This window comes from Thalassophryne amazonica, chromosome 8 (genome assembly GCF_902500255.1).
Source record: "Thalassophryne amazonica chromosome 8, fThaAma1.1, whole genome shotgun sequence".
NCBI lineage: Eukaryota > Metazoa > Chordata > Actinopteri > Batrachoidiformes > Batrachoididae > Thalassophryne > Thalassophryne amazonica.
In genome coordinates, this window is record NC_047110.1 from 80,402,577 (window position 1) to 80,420,790 (window position 18,214).

The 18,214-nt window shown below is 46.6% G+C and overlaps 1 protein-coding gene across 1 annotated transcript in view; it reads right to left on the bottom strand.

Annotated features, from left to right (window-relative positions):
- The window catches only part of furinb (furin (paired basic amino acid cleaving enzyme) b), a 271,471-nt gene that overhangs the window by 203,435 nt on the left and 49,822 nt on the right, over positions 1-18,214 (bottom strand). The window contains exon 2 of the mRNA XM_034176832.1: positions 6,833-7,112. Within this exon, the coding sequence (XP_034032723.1) occupies positions 6,833-7,009 (177 nt within the window). The 5' untranslated portion in view covers positions 7,010-7,112. The remainder of the gene's footprint in view (positions 1-6,832; positions 7,113-18,214) is intronic.

The following is an 18,214-nucleotide window of genomic DNA, read 5'->3' on the forward strand; positions in this document are numbered from 1 at the left end:
CACATAGCACTACTATTATTCTGAACACTACTGTACGTAGAGGAGGTTCACTGGTCAAAAAGAAGGGCAGAGATTTGGGTGGATAGAAAATACAGAGGGAGGAAAGAGGAAAAACAAAAGTTTATGAGAATACTTCTGGAAAGTGATCACATAAAACAGAGAGGGAAGATAAGCCTACTGTAGAGGAAGAAAAGCTTTCTTTCTCCAAAGAATGTGCTGCGAGTAGTATATTGAACATTTCATTTTGCCTAATTCACTGAGATCCAAAATTGATTCTCTGCAATTCGCAGGAGCAATTAACAGCAAACATCATTAGGGCCCATTAAACGTAATGTAAGCTTTCTGTCACGGCACAGTACAATGGTTTTAGACTGCTAGAACAACTGCAACTGTCCAAATCAATACTAGATGAGCTCCAGATCACAGTCAGACACGAGTCGTTTCAGCATTATCCAGGTAGATCATTTAATGTGACAAAATAACAAAACCCATTCAACAATGGCCCACAGTACGGTAGCTCGTAGCGCTCACCGCGATGACCAATCTGGGACTGGATATGTAGTGACGGAGACGTCTGGAGTTTATACTTGATGTGGACATGTCGTGTCTCTGGCAGCCAGCTTGTGAGCAGGACTTACAGTTGTGCTCAACAGTTTACATACCCTGGCAGAATTTTTGCTTTTTTGGCCATTTTTAAGAGAATATGAATGACAACACAAAAGCTTTTTTTTCCACTCATGGTTAGTGGTTGGGTGAAGCCATTTATTGTCAAACAACTGTGTTTCCTCTTTTAAAATCAAAATGACAAGAGAACTACCCAAATGACCCTGATCCAAAGTTTACATCCCCCTGTTCTTAATACTGGGTTTTACCCCTTTAACATCAATGACAGCTTGGAGTCTTTTGTGGTAGTTTTGGACAAGGCTCTCTGATGGTAAAGCTGCGACTGAATATGTCTTGGACTTTATTTACATTAATTACAAAGAAATACAAACAGGATGGCACTTTATGGTAAATCTACATGGAGTAGACAGTTCTTAAAAACTGAGTGACTGTGCAAGAAGGAGAAGAGTGAGGAAAGCCACCAAGACACCCAGACAACCCAGGAGAAGTTATGGGCTTATGTGGCTGTGATTGGAGAAATTGTGCACAGTGCAAGCTTTGCATTTTGCATCACTACTCTTAGCTTCATAGTGGAATAGAGCAGAGAAGGATTTTCTTTCACCAGAACAGATCAAATCCAGGCTTGCATCTCAGATGTACCTTCTGGCAATTTGTAGCTAAACGTTCAGGTATTCTTTTTAAGAAAATCCTCCTCTATACCACTTCATCATGAAGATGGATAACTGGTGATACAAAAAACACAATTATGACAGAGTATGAGGGGAGAGAGGAACTGCAGCAGAAACCCATTTTTTCCCCTTTGTTCACATGTGCTTGCGTGAACAAATCGTCTGTGAAGATAATTTTATTAACTACACAGATGTATAATAGAACAAATGGTGACTGGTTTATAACACAATTGTGACAGAGATGGAGGGGAGAGCGAAGAACTGCAGCAGCAGCCAGTTTTTTTTTTTTAATTGTTCACATGTGCGCTCAGGAATGGGACAGAAGGTCCGGTCATGGAGAGGCAGAAGTACCGCTGAAAGTGGCCATCATCCAGACGCAGCTCCTGCAGCAAATGATGAAACTCCTCGAATTGGGAACGTCTCATGAGGATGTTGTGAACTCAGGGATCAATCAATCAATCAATTTTTTTTTTATATAGCGCCAAATCACAACAAACAGTTGCCCCAAGGCGCTTTATATTGTAAGGCAAGGCCATACAATAATGATGTAAAATCCCAACGGTCAAAACGACTCCCTGTGAGCAAGCACTTGGCTACAGTGGGAAGGAAAAACTCCCTTTTAACAGGAAGAAACCTCCAGCAGAACCAGGCTCAGGGAGGGGCAGTCTTCTGCTGGGACTGGTTGGGGCTGAGGGAGAGAACCAGGAAAAAGACATGCTGTGGAGGGGAGCAGAGATCGATCACTAATGATTAAATGCAGAGTGGTGCATACAGAGCAAAAAGAGAAAGAAACAGTGCATCATGGGAACCCCCCAGCAGTCTACGTCTATAGCAGCATAACTAAGGGATGGTTCAGGGTCACCTGATCCAGCCCTAACTATAAGCTTTAGCAAAAAGGAAAGTTTTAAGCCTAATCTTAAAAGTAGAGAGGGTGTCTGTCTCCCTGATCTGAATTGGGAGCTGGTTCCACAGGAGAGGAGCCTGAAAGCTGAAGGCTCTGCCTCCCATTCTACTCTTACAAACCCTAGGAACTACAAGTAAGCCTGCAGTCTGAGAGCGAAGCGCTCTATTGGGGTGATATGGTACTACGAGGTCCCTAAGATAAGATGGGACCTGATTATTCAAAACCTTATAAGTAAGAAGAAGAATTTTAAATTCTATTCTAGAATTAACAGGAAGCCAATGAAGAGAGGCCAATATGGGTGAGATATGCTCTCTCCTTCTAGTCCCCGTCAGCACTCTAGCTGCAGCATTTTGAATTAACTGAAGGCTTTTTAGGGAACTTTTAGGACAACCTGATAATAATGAATTACAATAGTCCAGCCTAGAGGAAATAAATGCATGAATTAGTTTTTCAGCATCACTCTGAGACAAGACCTTTCTGATTTTAGAGATATTGCGTAAATGCAAAAAAGCAGTCCTACATATTTGTTTAATATGCGCTTTGAATGACATATCCTGATCAAAAATGACTCCAAGATTTCTCACAGTATTACTAGAGGTCAGGGTAATGCCATCCAGAGTAAGGATCTGGTTAGACACCATGTTTCTAAGATTTGTGGGGCCAAGAACAATAACTTCAGTTTTATCTGAGTTTAAAAGCAGGAAATTAGAGGTCATCCATGTCTTTATGTCTGTAAGACAATCCTGCAGTTTAGCTAATTGGTGTGTGTCCTCTGGCTTCATGGATAGATAAAGCTGGGTATCATCTGCGTAACAATGAAAATTTAAGCAATACCGTCTAATAATACTGCCTAAGGGAAGCATATATAAAGTGAATAAAATTGGTCCTAGCACAGAACCTTGTGGAACTCCATAATTAACTTTAGTCTGTGAAGAAGATTCCCCATTTACATGAACAAATTGTAATCTATTAGACAAATATGATTCAAACCACCGCAGCGCAGTGCCTTTAATACCTATGGCATGCTCTAATCTCTGTAATAAAATTTTATGGTCAACAGTATCAAAAGCAGCACTGAGGTCTAACAGAACAAGCACAGAGATGAGTCCACTGTCCGAGGCCATAAGAAGATCATTTGTAACCTTCACTAATGCTGTTTCTGTACTATGATGAATTCTAAAACCTGACTGAAACTCAGGGATGGCGGAAAGCTGACGTCAGCTTTCCACAACCAATAGAGCACAGCAACTTGTTCCGTGTGATTAAGGTCCGTCATGTTGACTTGACGACGAGCGGAATGGAAACTCCTCTTATTTGATGACGCACTGGGGTGAATTTTCACAGCGAAAGCAGAGCGACACACTGGGCAATGGTGGTGCGTCCATCGCCAGGCGAGGGACGCGAATTTGTGGCACTGCGTGGCATATCTTCCTACTCATATGAAGAGAATGTTGCTCCGCAGACACATGCAAATGATCTCAAGTCTCAAGTGTAAGCATGTCGGGAGGTGAGACCAAACACTAACACAGTGTTAGCTATGGAGCACAAACATGCAAAAGCTTAGGTATGGAAACACATTAATATGCAGGTACTAAACACACCATTGAAACAACAGCAACAACAAAACCTCAATTACTTTTTATCCTCTTTCTCACCTTCGCAACTCCTTCTGGCAATTGTTTTTCTTTCCCCAACCTCATGTCACATAACAGTTCCACTGCTTAACATGAATCCCAAATTAGAATAAAATCAGACTTCCCACATTTTAATGACATATATAACCTCATTTGCACCTCATAAAAACATTTTTATTCTGGTCAACTTTCTGGTTAATTCTGTCCTATTCTTTTTGCTCAGAGTTAACCCAACAGATGAGAAGAAAAATGAATCAGTGGCTATTATGATTTTTTCTTTTGTCTGGTTTCAAGTTCATATTCCAACCATTCACTGGTTCCAGCTAACCCAGTTTGAAGATATAATGCTTCTGTTCATTTTATTTTGGTTGAAGAATACCAACACTTTTTAAAATGCCAATCTTAACAAGAGAAAAGTGAAATGGGCATTTTTTTTTTGCTATTTTCTAATAGTTTACAGACTGAACAATTAAGTAAGACAACAACTCTGAGATTATAAGAGTAATGGTGGTACTGTAACGGACGATTATTAATCTATAAGCTGTACAGACCACCCTTATGGTTCGGTATGCATGTAAACTGTAGATTAATTGTAAAGTTTACATAATAGTGTGAAAAACACTATTTTTTTCTCAGGGTGAGTTGTTTTAAAGTAATAACTATGTAAATCTCGGTGCAGAGTTTCAATGATAATCAATGTGAGCAGAGGGAAACCAGTTATGCATTCACATGAATGAAGTATGTTAAAAGCAAACAACCTCTGCTGCCCTACGTTGCATCTGGAAAGTATTCACAGCGGTTCACCTTTTCCACATTTTATGTTACAGCCTTATTCCAAAATGGAGTAAGTTCACTTACCCCCCTCAAAATTCTACTCACAACAACCCCATAATGACAACATGACGCGCGAATTTCTCCGCTTCTCTTTCCATGACAAAAACTCCTGTAACAGTGGAATGTGCCGAAAAAGTACTGATGTCCACACCTTCTGCCATTTCTGTGGAAGTCAGACGACGTCCCAGATCAACAAAGTCTTCACTTTGGAAATGATCTGGTTGTTTCAGCGGGGTTTCAGCCTGTCGATCGGCGCTCGTAGTGCGCCGCGCTCTCAGACGCTGTGGGCGGTCTTTAAACCGGCTGGAGCACTCCTTAATCTGTGTAATCCCCATAAAATCGTCTATGAAAGCCAACTGAATTTTCCGAATGGTGTCCACCTGGCTGTCTCTCACAGTTTCTGGAAAAATTTGATGCAGCAAAGCTCCAAATCGTTCAGACATTTTATTCGCAATAAAAATCCGACGAGAGGGGTGGACCACTGCTCACACAAAGCCTGCTCACAGGCGAATGACACAACCAACAGGTGTGAAAAAACTCAAGCATGCGCACAAAGGTTCAAGCTTGGCTGATGCAATCACACGTGATTCAAATCCATATGGTTTTTGCAAAAAATAAAAAGGTTGGATAGTTTTCTAACAGACCTCGTACAAATTTAATAAAAATAAAAAACTAAGAAATCACATGCACATAAGTAGTCACAACATTTGCTCAATACTTTGATGCATCTTTGCCAGCAAATACATCCTCAAGTCTTCTTGATGTTCCTGTACTCGTCCCCAGATTTGTGCCTGGGGAAGGGTACAGACAATACCTTTGAACTCATGCTTCGTTTGTACTCAGACATGCACTGTCAACTGTGGGACAGGTATGTGCTTTTCCAAATCATGTCCAGTCAACTGAAGTGACCCCAAGTGGACTCCACTTAAGCTGCAGAAACATCTCAAGGATGATCAGTGGAAACAGGATGCATCTGAGCTCAATTTTGAGCTTCATGGCAAAGGCTGAGAATACTTATATACATGTGATTTCTTAGTTTATTATTATTATTATTATTATTATTATTATTTAAAACATTTGCAAAAATCTTTAAAAAATCTTAAAAATTCCTTCACATTGTCATTATGGGGTACTGTGTGTAGAATGTTGAGGGGAAAAAAGAATTTCATCCATTTTGGAATAAAGCTGTAACGTAACAAAATGTGTAAAAAGTGAAGCACTGTGAATACTTTCCCAATGCACTGTACATACACTGCCGGCATGTGGTCTTCTCAAAGTTTCATCCAAGCATGGAAAGAATCACTGCAAGATATGAGGAACTGAAGACTGAGTGTGTGAGAGGCCTTTCCCCAAATCTCCTTTTTCTCTATGCCAACTAAGCTCACTGAGCTGATCATAGGTGGAGGGAAATGCAAAGGGGGGGAGACTTTTTCAAGTGGTCAGCCTGCTCAAGAGGACCAGAAAGAGCAATATAAATAGAAGTATTATTGTTGTTATTTTTATTGCCCTCTTATTTGAAAAACAAGTATAAATACTTATCTTTTTGAAAATAAAATTGATGTTACGCATTCAGTTGTGTTTTGTTTATTATTATTATTATTTTATGCCCTGTAAGGTTATTTTTATTCACTAACAATGCTCATATTACAATTTAGTATAATTGAGTATTTTATTTAAAAATATTATTACAACATTGGGCCTCATCTATTTGAGTCCTCATTTTCATTGTTCGTTAAGTTCTTTTTGAAAAATGGAAAGCAAAGAGGTATTTGTTTCCTGATCTGAAAAATGATCCGATCGTGACTAAAAACTGTAATCCATGTTTTATAATCTGTTATGACCTTATTAGATAGGTAAAGTTATTGTTAGTGTCATCTATGTTATGCTACTCTAAAATATGTCTACCCATGCTTTGGGATTCATGACTGCCCCATTTAAGCTACAAGTGCCAAAGGGAGTCAAAATTTGCAATCTGCTGCACACATAGGATGGCCCGGGAGCATCATTTTAGACTCTCTGATGTTCGGCTTTGATGTGCAAAAATTTCTACATTCCGTTCACTCAGTTGTACAGTATGGATACAATCAAATGAAGAGTGTTATAGATGCTTTTGTATGTACATCTTTACAAAGTGCATACAAATACATAAACACATGCACAGGACTTACACTGCCGTGGTTGACGAAACCATGTTTCCTAGCAATGAGGTCAGCCTCCTCTGGCCCACCACTGATCTGGACAGCCCAAGTGTTGGTGTACACATCTTCAGCATCACCCCACTTCAGCTGTATTGTCAGGAGGACAAGAACTGCCCATATCTGCAGCAACACCACGCTAGCATCCATGTAAAGGAGAACACTTCACAGGGCAGCCTATGTGTCCGTCTGTCACCGCTTCCCAGGAAAAGTGCAGCTGCTCTACCTCACAGCAGCAAAGTAGAACACTGACCTACAGATGAGAGAGGACAGAACCAGCTATAAAAAACAAACATGGCCTTAATAAACAGGTCACTTGTGTCTGAATTGCCTGCTACAGGAACCATGTAAAAATTAATCGGGGGGCGGGGGTGTGCAACAAAAAGTAACAGCCAACAACCTATATACTTTTCCATGCATAAGACAAAACATACGAGGTCTGTTAGAAAAGTATCTGACCTTATTATTTTTTTTCAAAACCATATGGATTTGAATCACGTGTGATTACATCAGACATGCTTGAACCCTCGTGGGCATGCGACAGTTTTTTCACGCCTGTCGGTTACGTCATTCGCCTGTGGGCAGTCTTTGAGTGAGAAGTCGCCCACCCTCTCGTCGATTTTTTCATTGTTTGGGAATGGCTCAGAGACTGCTGCTTTGTTTGATAAAATGTTTTCAAAAACTGTAAGGCACAACTGAGTGGACACCATTCGATAAATTCAGCTGGATTTCAGTAAAAATTTTAACGGCTGATGAGAGATTTTGGTCTGGTAGTGTCGCTTTAAGGACGGCCCACGGCGCCTGATGGCAATCTGCGCTTCGAGGCAGCAGCATCTCGCTGTTTCAAGTTGAAAACTTCCACATTTCAGGCTCTGTTGACCCAGTAAGTCGTCAGAGAACAGAGAACTTTCATAAGAAGTCGGCATGAGGAGTTTATTCGGACATTCCATTGTTAACGGACATTTTGTAATGAAAGAACGTGCGGGCAAAGTCGCATGTCAGGCCGGACCCGACCACAGGGGGTCGCGACAGGAAAAACACCACCGTTGGAAACCTTAACGGGCAAGTTGGAACATGCCCAAGCTGTTAAACAATTTCTCAGTTACTCACTTGTTGAAAGCCATCAAAAGCTGCCTGAATTTTACAAATGGTTTTCAACACGGAGGTGTTTTTCCTGTCGCGGCGCACACAGATTCGCCGAGTCGTCACGGAAACAACTCGGCGAATTTGCACGCATCTTGCATTACAAAATGTCCTTAAACAGTGGAATGTCCGCATAAAGTCCTAATGCCGGCCTCTTCTGAATCTTCTCTGTTCTCTCACAACGTCCTGGGTGAATTTAGCCTTAAATCAGGATGTTTTCAGGTCGAAACAGGCCGACGACGGCGGCTGGAAGCGCTGCGCGACGTCCCGCTCCGTGGGAAGTCCTTACACCGACAGAAACACCCCATAATCTCTCATCAGCCGTTAAACTTTTCACCGAAAACCAGCTAAATTTCTCGAATAGTATCCACTCGGATATTCCTCACAGGTCCAGAAAAAATTTTGATAAAGCAACGCGCGCCGTCTCGAGCAGCGTGTGAAACAAAGGAATTCAGCCGAGAGGGATGAACCACATCTCACTCAAGGCCTGCCCACAGGGAAATGACGTCACCGACGCGTGAAAAAACTCACGCATGCGCACGAGGGTTCAAGCATGACTGGTGTAATCGCACGTCATTCAAATCCATATAGTTAAAAAAAAAATAAAAGTGTCGGTTTCTTATCTAATACACCTCGTACAGTGGGGAAAATAAGTATTTGACCCCCTGTCAGTTTTGCAGGTTTTCCCACCTACGTACAAAGAATGGAGAAGTCTGTAATCTTTATCATAGGTACACTTCAACTGTGAGAGACAGAATCTAAAAAAAAAAAGAAAAATATCCAGAAAATCACATTGTATGATTTTTAAATAATTAATTTGCATTTTATTGCATAAAATAAGTATTTAAACACCTACCAATCAGCAAGAATTCTGGCTCTCACAGACCTGTTCATTTTTCTTTAAGAAGCCCTCTTATTCTGCACTCTTTACCTGTATTAACTGCACCTGTTTGAACTTGTTACCTGTTGTGTGGGCCGCTGAAGAGGAGGTACTGCTGGCCCACCACCACAAGATGGCGCCCTGCTTGAAGTGAGGGCTTCAAGCACGAGAGGGCGTCGGAGCGACCAGGAGTGACAGCTGTCACTCATCATCCGTACCAGCTGTCACTCATCCACTACTCATCACCACCACCATAAAGGCCGGACTGCAACTCCACCTCCCCGCCGAGAAATCAGCTACCATTCAGGTAACCTTCTCTGCTGTAATTATTGTTGTCCAAAACATTGTTCTGTGTGCAGCCGTGTTCCTGCGGGCTCTGTCGGAGGCTGGATTGGCGGACAGTGAGAGGACAACGTTCTTCGCCTCTCACTCCATCCAGGAAAGAGACCAACAGGAGCTGCACGGGTGAAATTGTTGCTGGAGGTGGAGGTTCTCCCTCCTAATTGTGTACAAACTGTGGGATTACTGAGTGTGCGACCTCACACTCATCAGGACTGTCTCTGTTCTCTGCCAGCAGTACCGGGTCTGACTGCTGAAGACAGCGGCCACCTGGGGTACAGGGCTTGGCGGCTCCGGTGTTCTTCAGCTCCGTTGGTGGTGGAAGCTGTGTGGGATCCGGCTCTTCTCTTACCAGGCGTCTTCTATCGTCGAGCCTGCCCACACGTCACCTGGCGTATGATTGACAGTCACCATATTGTTATTGTCTGTACGTCGTTGTGCGATTCACAACATTAAATTGTTACTTTTGGCTTATCCATTGTCCGTTCATTAACGCCCCCTGTTGTGGGTCCGTGTCACGACACTTTCACAACAGGATTTCTCGGCCAGCGTCATGGATCCCGAGGGGCGTCAACCATCGCTTGAACAGCAAGGTGCACAGGCGCCAGCAGGAGGCGTGTTGGGTGAGCAGCAGCACATCTTAACCGCCTTTACCGCTCGGTTGGACTTAGTTACCGAGCAGAGCAGTGTTCTCAATCATAGGATGGAGGCTCTCACCGCCCAGGTGGAAGCGCATGCTCAGGGCGGTGCTGCAGCACCTCCTCCTGCTGACCGTGTGCCAGAAACAGACATTCCGCTGGTCGTTCAACGAACCCCCCCACCTTCCCCTGAAGCATACATAATCCCTCCAGAGCCGTACGGAGGCTGTGTGGAGACGTGCGCTGACTTCTTGATGCAGTGCTCGCTCGTCTTTTCACAGCGTCCCGTCATGTACGCATCAGACGCTAGCCGGGTGGCTTATGTGATCAATTTGCTTCGAGGAGAGGCACGCGCCTGGGTTACGGCACTTTGGGAGCAGAATTCACGGCTCCTAACGGTGTATACTGAGTTTGTGAGGGAGTTCCGACAGGTGTTCGACCACCCTCATAGAGGCGAGACTGCTTCAAGTGTGCTGCTGTCGATACGGCAGGGGCGTCGGAGCGCAGCGAAGTATGCAGTTGACTTCCGCATCGCGGCAGCGCGAGCCGGCAGGAATGCTGTTGCGCTCCGCGCCGCCTTTGTAAACGGACTGTCTCTGGTCCTTAAGGAGCACCTGGTGGCGAAGGACGAGCCGCAGGATTTAGATGGGCTTATCGACCTGGTTATACGGTTAGACAACCGAATAACTGAACACCGAGGGGAGCGAGACGAAGGGCGTGGTCAGGCACAATCCGTCCCTCTTCCTCCCGGGTCCGAAAGGGAGCCAACTTCCCCACGCTCCACAGCCAGGGCTCTCCACGTGACGACAGCTCCCCCTGCTGACGTTGCTAGGGAAACGAGCAGGGCCAAAAAGCGATCAGATCAGAGACAAAGGAGGCTGATCCGTGGAGAGTGTTTTCTCTGCAGCTCTACTGAGCACACACAGAGAGAATGCCCCAAAAGGTCAAAACAGCAACACTCGTCCTTAGAGACTGGGCTAAGGGTGGGTCACAACACCCACGTGGGGAAACCCCGACGATCTGCACGAATCCCAGTCACGATCCTGAGTGGGGATTTAACCCTTCACGCCCCAGCACTGGTGGACACGGGGTCGGAGGGGAATCTGCTGGATAGCAGATGGGCAAAGGAGGTTGGGCTCCCTCTAGTGGCCTTACCATCACCATTGTCGGTGCGGGCGCTAGATGGCACCCTTCTTCCACTAATCACACACCAGACACAGCCAGTGACATTGGTGGTGTCTGGGAATCACAGGGAGGAGATTGTGTTTTATGTAACACCTTCTTCCTCCCGAGTGATTTTGGGTTTTCCATGGGTGTTAAAACACAATCCCCGGATTGATTGGCCGTCTGGGGTTGTGGTTCAGTGGAGCGAAACCTGCCACCGGGAGTGTTTAGGATCCTCGGTTCCACCCAGTGTGACAGCTAAGGAGGAGGTTTTAGTCCCCCCCAATCTGGCGGCGGTGCCAGCCGAGTACCATGACCTTGCTGACGTCTTTAGCAAGGACCTGGCACTCACGCTGCCCCTGCACCGTCCGTACGATTGTGCCATTGATTTGATACCGGGCGCTGAGTACCCGTCCAGCAGGCTGTACAACCTCTCACGCCCGGAACGCGAATCGATGGAGACCTACATCCGGGACTCGTTAGCTGCCGGGTTGATCCGAAACTCCACCTCCCCGATGGGTGCTGGTTTCTTTTTTGTGGGCAAGAAGGACAGCGGACTCCGTCCATGCATTGATTACAGAGGGCTGAACGAGATCACGGTTCGCAACCGATACCCGTTACCTCTGTTGGATTCAGTGTTCACGCCCCTGCATGGAGCCCCAATTTTCACGAAATTGGATCTTAGGAATGCTTATCACCTGGTTCGGATCTGGGAGGGAGACGAGTGGAAGACGGCATTTAACACCCCGTTAGGTCACTTTGAGTACCTGGTCATGCCGTTCGGCCTCACCAATGCGCCCGCGACGTTCCAAGCATTGGTTAATGACGTCTTGTGGGACTTCCTGCATCGGTTTATCTTCGTGTATCTAGACGATATACTCATCTTTTCTCCGGATCCTGAGACCCATGTCAAGCATGTACGTCAGGTCCTACAGCGGTTGTTAGAGAATCGGCTGTTTGTGAAGGGTGAGAAGTGTGAGTTCCACCGCACTTCTTTGTCTTTCCTGGGGTTCATAATCTCCTCCAACTCCGTCGCCCCTGATCCGGCCAAGGTTGCGGCGGTGAGAGATTGGCCCCAACCAACGAACCGTAGGAAACTACAACAGTTCCTCGGTTTTGCAAATTTCTACCAGAGGTTCATCAAGGGCTACAGTCAGGTAGTTAGCCCCCTGACAGCCCTGACCTCCACAAAAGTCCCCTTCACCTGGTCGGATCGGTGCGAAGCCGCGTTTAAGGAGTTGAAACGCCGGTTCTCGACTGCACCGGTTCTGGTGCAGCCCGATCCCAAGCGCCAGTTCGTAGTTGAAGTGGACGCCTCTGACTCAGGGATAGGAGCCGTGCTATCCCAGAGCGGGGAATCCGACAAGGTTCTCCATCCATGTACCTACTTTTCCCGCAGGTTGACCCCAGCTGAACGGAACTATGACGTCGGCAATCGGGAACTTCTTGCGGTGAAGGAGGCTCTTGAGGAGTGGAGACACCTGTTGGAGGGAGCATCGGTACCATTTACGGTTTTCACGGACCATCGGAACCTGGAGTACATCTGGACCGCGAAGCGTCTGAACCCCAGGCAAGCCCGCTGGTCGCTGTTCTTCGGGCGTTTTGACTTCTGGCTCACCTACCGCCCCGGGACAAAAAACCAACGATCTGACCCCCTGTCCCGGGTGCATGAAGAGGAGGTCAAGACCGAGCCGTCAGACCCCCCTGACACCATCATCCCCGAGTCCACTGTCGTGGCCACCCTTACCTGGGACTTGGAGAAGACCGTCCGGGAGGCCCTGACACGGAGCCCGGACCCGGGGACAGGTCTGAAGGACAAGTTGTACGTCCCACCAGAGGCCAGGGCTGCGGTCCTTGACTTCTGTCACGGTTCCAAGCTCTCCTGTCATCCAGGGGTGCGAAGGACCGTGGCAGTGGTCCGGCAGCGCTTCTGGTGGGCGTCTATGGAAGCCGACGTCCGGGAGTATGTCCAGGCCTGCACCACCTGTGCCAGGGGCAAAGCCGACCACCACAAGGCCCAAGGCCTCCTCCAGCCTCTGCCCGTGCCTCGTCGCCCCTGGTCTCATATTGGCCTGGACTTTGTCACGGGCCTCCCGCCGTCCCAGGGCAACACCACCATCTTAACGACAGTGGACCGGTTCTCCAAGGCGGCCCACTTCGTGGCCCTCCCGAAGCTCCCGACGGCCCAGGAGACTGCAGACCTCCTGGTCCACCACGTCGTGCGTCTGCATGGGATTCCATCAGACATTGTCTCGGATCGTGGTCCTCAGTTCTCCTCCCAGGTCTGGAGGAGTTTCTGCAGGGAACTGGGGGCCACTGTCAGTCTCTCGTCTGGGTACCACCCCCAGACGAACGGGCAGGCAGAGCGGACGAACCAGGAACTGGAGCAGGCCCTCCGCTGCGTGACCTCCACGCACCCGACGGCCTGGAGTGACCAACTGGCCTGGATCGAGTACGCTCATAATAGCCAAGTTTCATCTGCCACCGGCCTCTCCCCGTTTGAGGTGTGTTTGGGGTACCAGCCCCCATTGTTTCCACTAGTGGAGGGAGAGGTCGGGGTGCCCTCGGTCCAGGCCCATCTGAGGAAGTGCCGTCGGGTGTGGCGTACCGCTCGCTCTGCCCTGCTCAGAGCCCGGACGAGGGCTAAGGCCCATGCAGACCACCGGCGTTCCCCGGCCCCTGCATACCAGCCCGGGCAGGAGGTCTGGCTATCCACTAAGGACATCCCCCTGCAGGTGGAATCCCACAAACTAAAGGACAGGTACATCGGACCATTTCCCATACTCAAAGTCCTCAGTCCGGCCGTAGTGAAGCTGAAGCTGCCAGTTTCACTGCGGATACACCCCGTGTTTCATGTGTCAAGACTCAAGCCCTGCCATACCTCACCACTGTGTGCTCCGGGACCAGCGGCGCCTCCTGCCCGGATCATTGACGGGGAGCCCGCGTGGACGGTACGCCGGCTCCTGGACATCCGTCGAAAGGGCCGGGGGTTCCAGTATCTGGTGGACTGGGAGCGTTATTGCCCCGAAGAGCGCTCCTGGGTGAAGAAGAGCTTCATCCTGGACCCAGCCCTCCTGGCCGACTTCTACACCCGTCACCCGGACAAGCCTGGTCGGGCGCCAGGAGGTGCCCGTTGAGGGGGGGGGTCCTGTTGTGTGGGCCGCTGAAGAGGAGGTACTGCTGGCCCACCACCACAAGATGGCGCCCTGCTTGAAGTGCGGGCTTCAAGCACGAGAGGGCGTCGGAGCGACCAGGAGTGACAGCTGTCACTCATCATCCGTACCAGCTGTCACTCATCCACTACTCATCACCACCACCATAAAGGCCAGACTGCAACTCCACCTCCCTGCCGAGAAATCAGCTACCATTCAGGTAACCTTCTCTGCTGTAATTATTGTTGTCCAAAACATTGTTCTGTGTGCAGCCGTGTTCCTGCGGGCTCTGTCGGAGGCTGGATTGGCGGACAGTGAGAGGACGACGTTCTTCGCCTCTCACTCCATCCAGGAAAGAGACCAACAGGAGCTGCACGGGTGAAATTGTTGCTGGAGGTGGAGGTTCTCTGTGGGATTACTGAGTGTGCGACCTCACACTCATCAGGACTGTCTCTGTTCTCTGCCAGCAGTACCGGGTCTGACTGCTGAAGACAGCGGCCACCTGGGACGCAGGGCTTGGCGGCTCCGGTGTTCTTCAGCTCCGTTGGCGGTAGAAGCTGTGTGGGATCCGGCTCTTCTCTCGCCAGGTGTCTTCTATCGTCGAGCCTGCCCACACGTCACCTGGTGTATGATTGACAGTCATCATATTGTTATTGTCTGTACGTCGTTGTGCGATTCACAACATTAAATTGTTACTTTTGGCTTATCCATTGTCCGTTCATTAACACCCGCTGTTGTGGGTCCGTGTCACAACACTTTCACAACAGTTACCTGTAAAAAAGACACCTGGTCACACACTCAATCAAACACACTCCAACCTGTCCACCATAGCCAAGACCAAAGAGCTGTCTAAGGACACCAGGGACAAAACTGTAGACCTGCACAAGGCTGGGATGGACTACAGGACAACAGGCAAGAGGCTTGGTAGAAGACAACAGCAACTTTGGCACGAACTTCGCCGCCACTCGTTTCATGCCCAGATCTTCCGTCACGATGGAATGTGCCGAAGTCCTGTTAAGGTCCACTTCCTCTGCAATTTCTCGGACAGTCACACGACGATCCCGCATAACCACAGCGTGCACTTTAGAAACGATCTCGTCATTTCGGCTCATCCTCCGCCGTTACGCGCCCGTCTTTAAACCGGTTGTACCACGCCTTAATCCGTGTGATGCTCATGGCTTCATCTCCAAAAGCCGTGTGGATTTTCCGAATAGTTTCTGCCTGGCTGTCGCCAAGTTTCTGGCAGAATTTAATGCAGCAGCGCTGCTCCAAGCGTTCGGCCATTTTCTCTCAGGAAAAAATCCGACGAGGGGGGTGGAGCGCTCCTCCCACAAGCCGTGCTCACAGGCGAATGACGTCACCGACAGGCATGGAAAAACTTACGCATGCGCACGAGGGTTCAACCTTGTGTGATGCAATCGCACGTGATTCAAATCCATATAATTTAAAAAAAAAATAAAATGGACCGTTACTTTATTGACAGACCTCGTACTTCAGATTTATATTTTAATACTTAAGGATTTTTTATCCAGGTATGTATGGGTTCATTAGAGCTTTTAATCAGCATGAATACAACTTACAAGGCCTCATTTATAAAAATCCATCAAGAATTATGACAGGAAAAAACCATCACAGTAAATGAACAGAATGGCACACTTTCCCCAAATTTCCACACTTTACATAAAAGTTTTTTCTACCCAGACATGTATGGGTTCATTAGAAAGAGCAATTAAAGGGCCTTAAAACAAGCCTACTTTTATTAAAATCTGTTAACAAATAACGACAATAGAGAGAGAAAAGCAGCACAGTTTGTCATAATTTCCCCAAATTTCTGCATTTTACATAAAAGATTTTTTTTCACCCACACATGAATAGGTTCATTGGAAAGAGCTTTCACATGGCTTTAAAACCAGCCTGCATTTATTAAAATCCGTTAAGAAATAGCGACGCTAGTGCAAAAAAAGCGGTCAGTTTCTTATTGATGATCGGCACATCTCCACCCTTAGTAATGGTGCCTTCCTGTCCTGAGCGACGCTAATAGACTGAGGCGCACAAGTCCATTTCAGTCTATATTTCCATGGTTGTGTCACCCATACAGCAAAATTAAGAGGTTATTTAAAAACAACTCCTTCAGAGGTTCAAGAGGTTACACAGGTTTTATATAGAACAGAGAAGGAGTAAATTACCTGTATTTCTTTCAGCCCGAGCGTCTTCACGTTATATGGTAAATGGTAAATGGACTGCATTTATACAGCGCTTTTCCATCTGCATCAGACGCTCAAAGCGCTTTACAATTATGCCTCACATTCACCCCGATGTCAGGGTGCTGCCATACAAGGTGCTCATTACACACCGGGAGCAATAGGGGATTAAAGGCCTTGCCCAAGGGCCCTTAGTGATTTTCCAGTCAGGCGGGGATTTGAACCCATGATCCTCTGGACTCAAGCCCAACACCTTAACCACTAGACCATCACCTCCCCTCATTATATCTCATTAATCAACAGCTGCCAACTCGTTTATAAATCACTGGAAAACATGTATATATAAGGCAACCCGAATTAAAGGAGAAATGTTGCTTTTAACAACCATTATCGATTCCGCTTATCGATTCCCTTACCTCTTGTGAATTTTGTGTACTAATAGTAGGCTTTACAGGTTTCCTATGTCAACAATATTTTATTGAGTCTTAAAGTAAAAAATATGAAAATTGGAGACCAAGCATTCAACACTGTCAAAACTACTCCATTTATTATTAGCTCAACTATTCGCTTAACCAATAATTTGCATCACTTTTTACCAGCATTAGAGCAACTTTAACTTTTGATCCCTGTACAAACTGAAACTGACCTTTGTCACCAGTTTTGCTGTTTTTATCCCATAACTCCATATAATTCAGTCACAGATAGTCCAAACTATACCTTTTTGGAATCTATATGATCAAGCAAATAAGGTAGTATAGTTTTCAATATGATTGGACCATCTTTTAATTTTGACCACTGTGTAATTCTTCAATTACCCTACCTGACCGCTGAACCAAAAACAGTGCATGTTTTCCTTGGAAGTGAAATATTTTTACTGACACTGCAGGTGGCGTATGCTCTAGTAATCAAGTTGGCCTTAATGTAGTAAATACTAGAGCAATATTGTACCTGTATTAATGCTAAATGTCCACCAAGTGGAGGTACTGCTCCATTTCAAGAAGGCTGTTGTGGGACACAATGACAACCAACCTGTTGCCTTGATTAGTAAATGTTTCCATGTATTTTTGCAAGAAATCTTAAGAATGCCTAATCTTATCTTGAGCAAGTGTGGGAGGTACATTGGGCCCATAAACGGGAAGAAGTGATTTGATTTTGGCTAGGATCGGTTGGAAAATAAGGTCAAATTTCCAGCCCCATGCTAATATATAGGAGAGTCACTAATGGCGCTTTTCTACTTCACAAAAGTAGCACTACTCTGCACTACTCGGCTTGACTCTACTCGTTTTTTTTTTGCTTTTCCACTAGGGTTAGTACCTGGTACCGGGTGTTTTTTTTAGTACCTGCTCAGGAGCGAGCCGAGCCGATACTAAAATGTGACATCAACAGGCTGCCGGCCACTGATTGGTCAGAGAATGTCGTCACTGGATGAGTCATGAGCGCGCCGTCCGAGACTAAAATCAAAACCCGCCATTTTAAATAGTCGCAGCGGCGTTACAGCGACCGTCCTTTTCTTTCGTTTCACTGCGAGTTTTTTTTACTCGCACAAAACCACACCTTGGTCTGTGGATGAGCTGCGGACGTTTCTATGTTTGGTGGTGGAGGAGAGAATACAGAGAGGTGGATGAAGCCACCCGAAAGGAGAAAATCTCCCAGTCTTTGGCTGCTCACGGGTACCGGACATTACAGTAATGCAGAGAACAGCTGAAAAAGCTTAAAAGTGATTACAGGACCACAACGATCAGAGTAGGTCGAACCGTAAGGGCTGGAAACGGTTCGACCGCAGGAACGCTGTTTACAGACACTGACCAGCGAGCACACGGAGGCAGGATGTCCGCAAC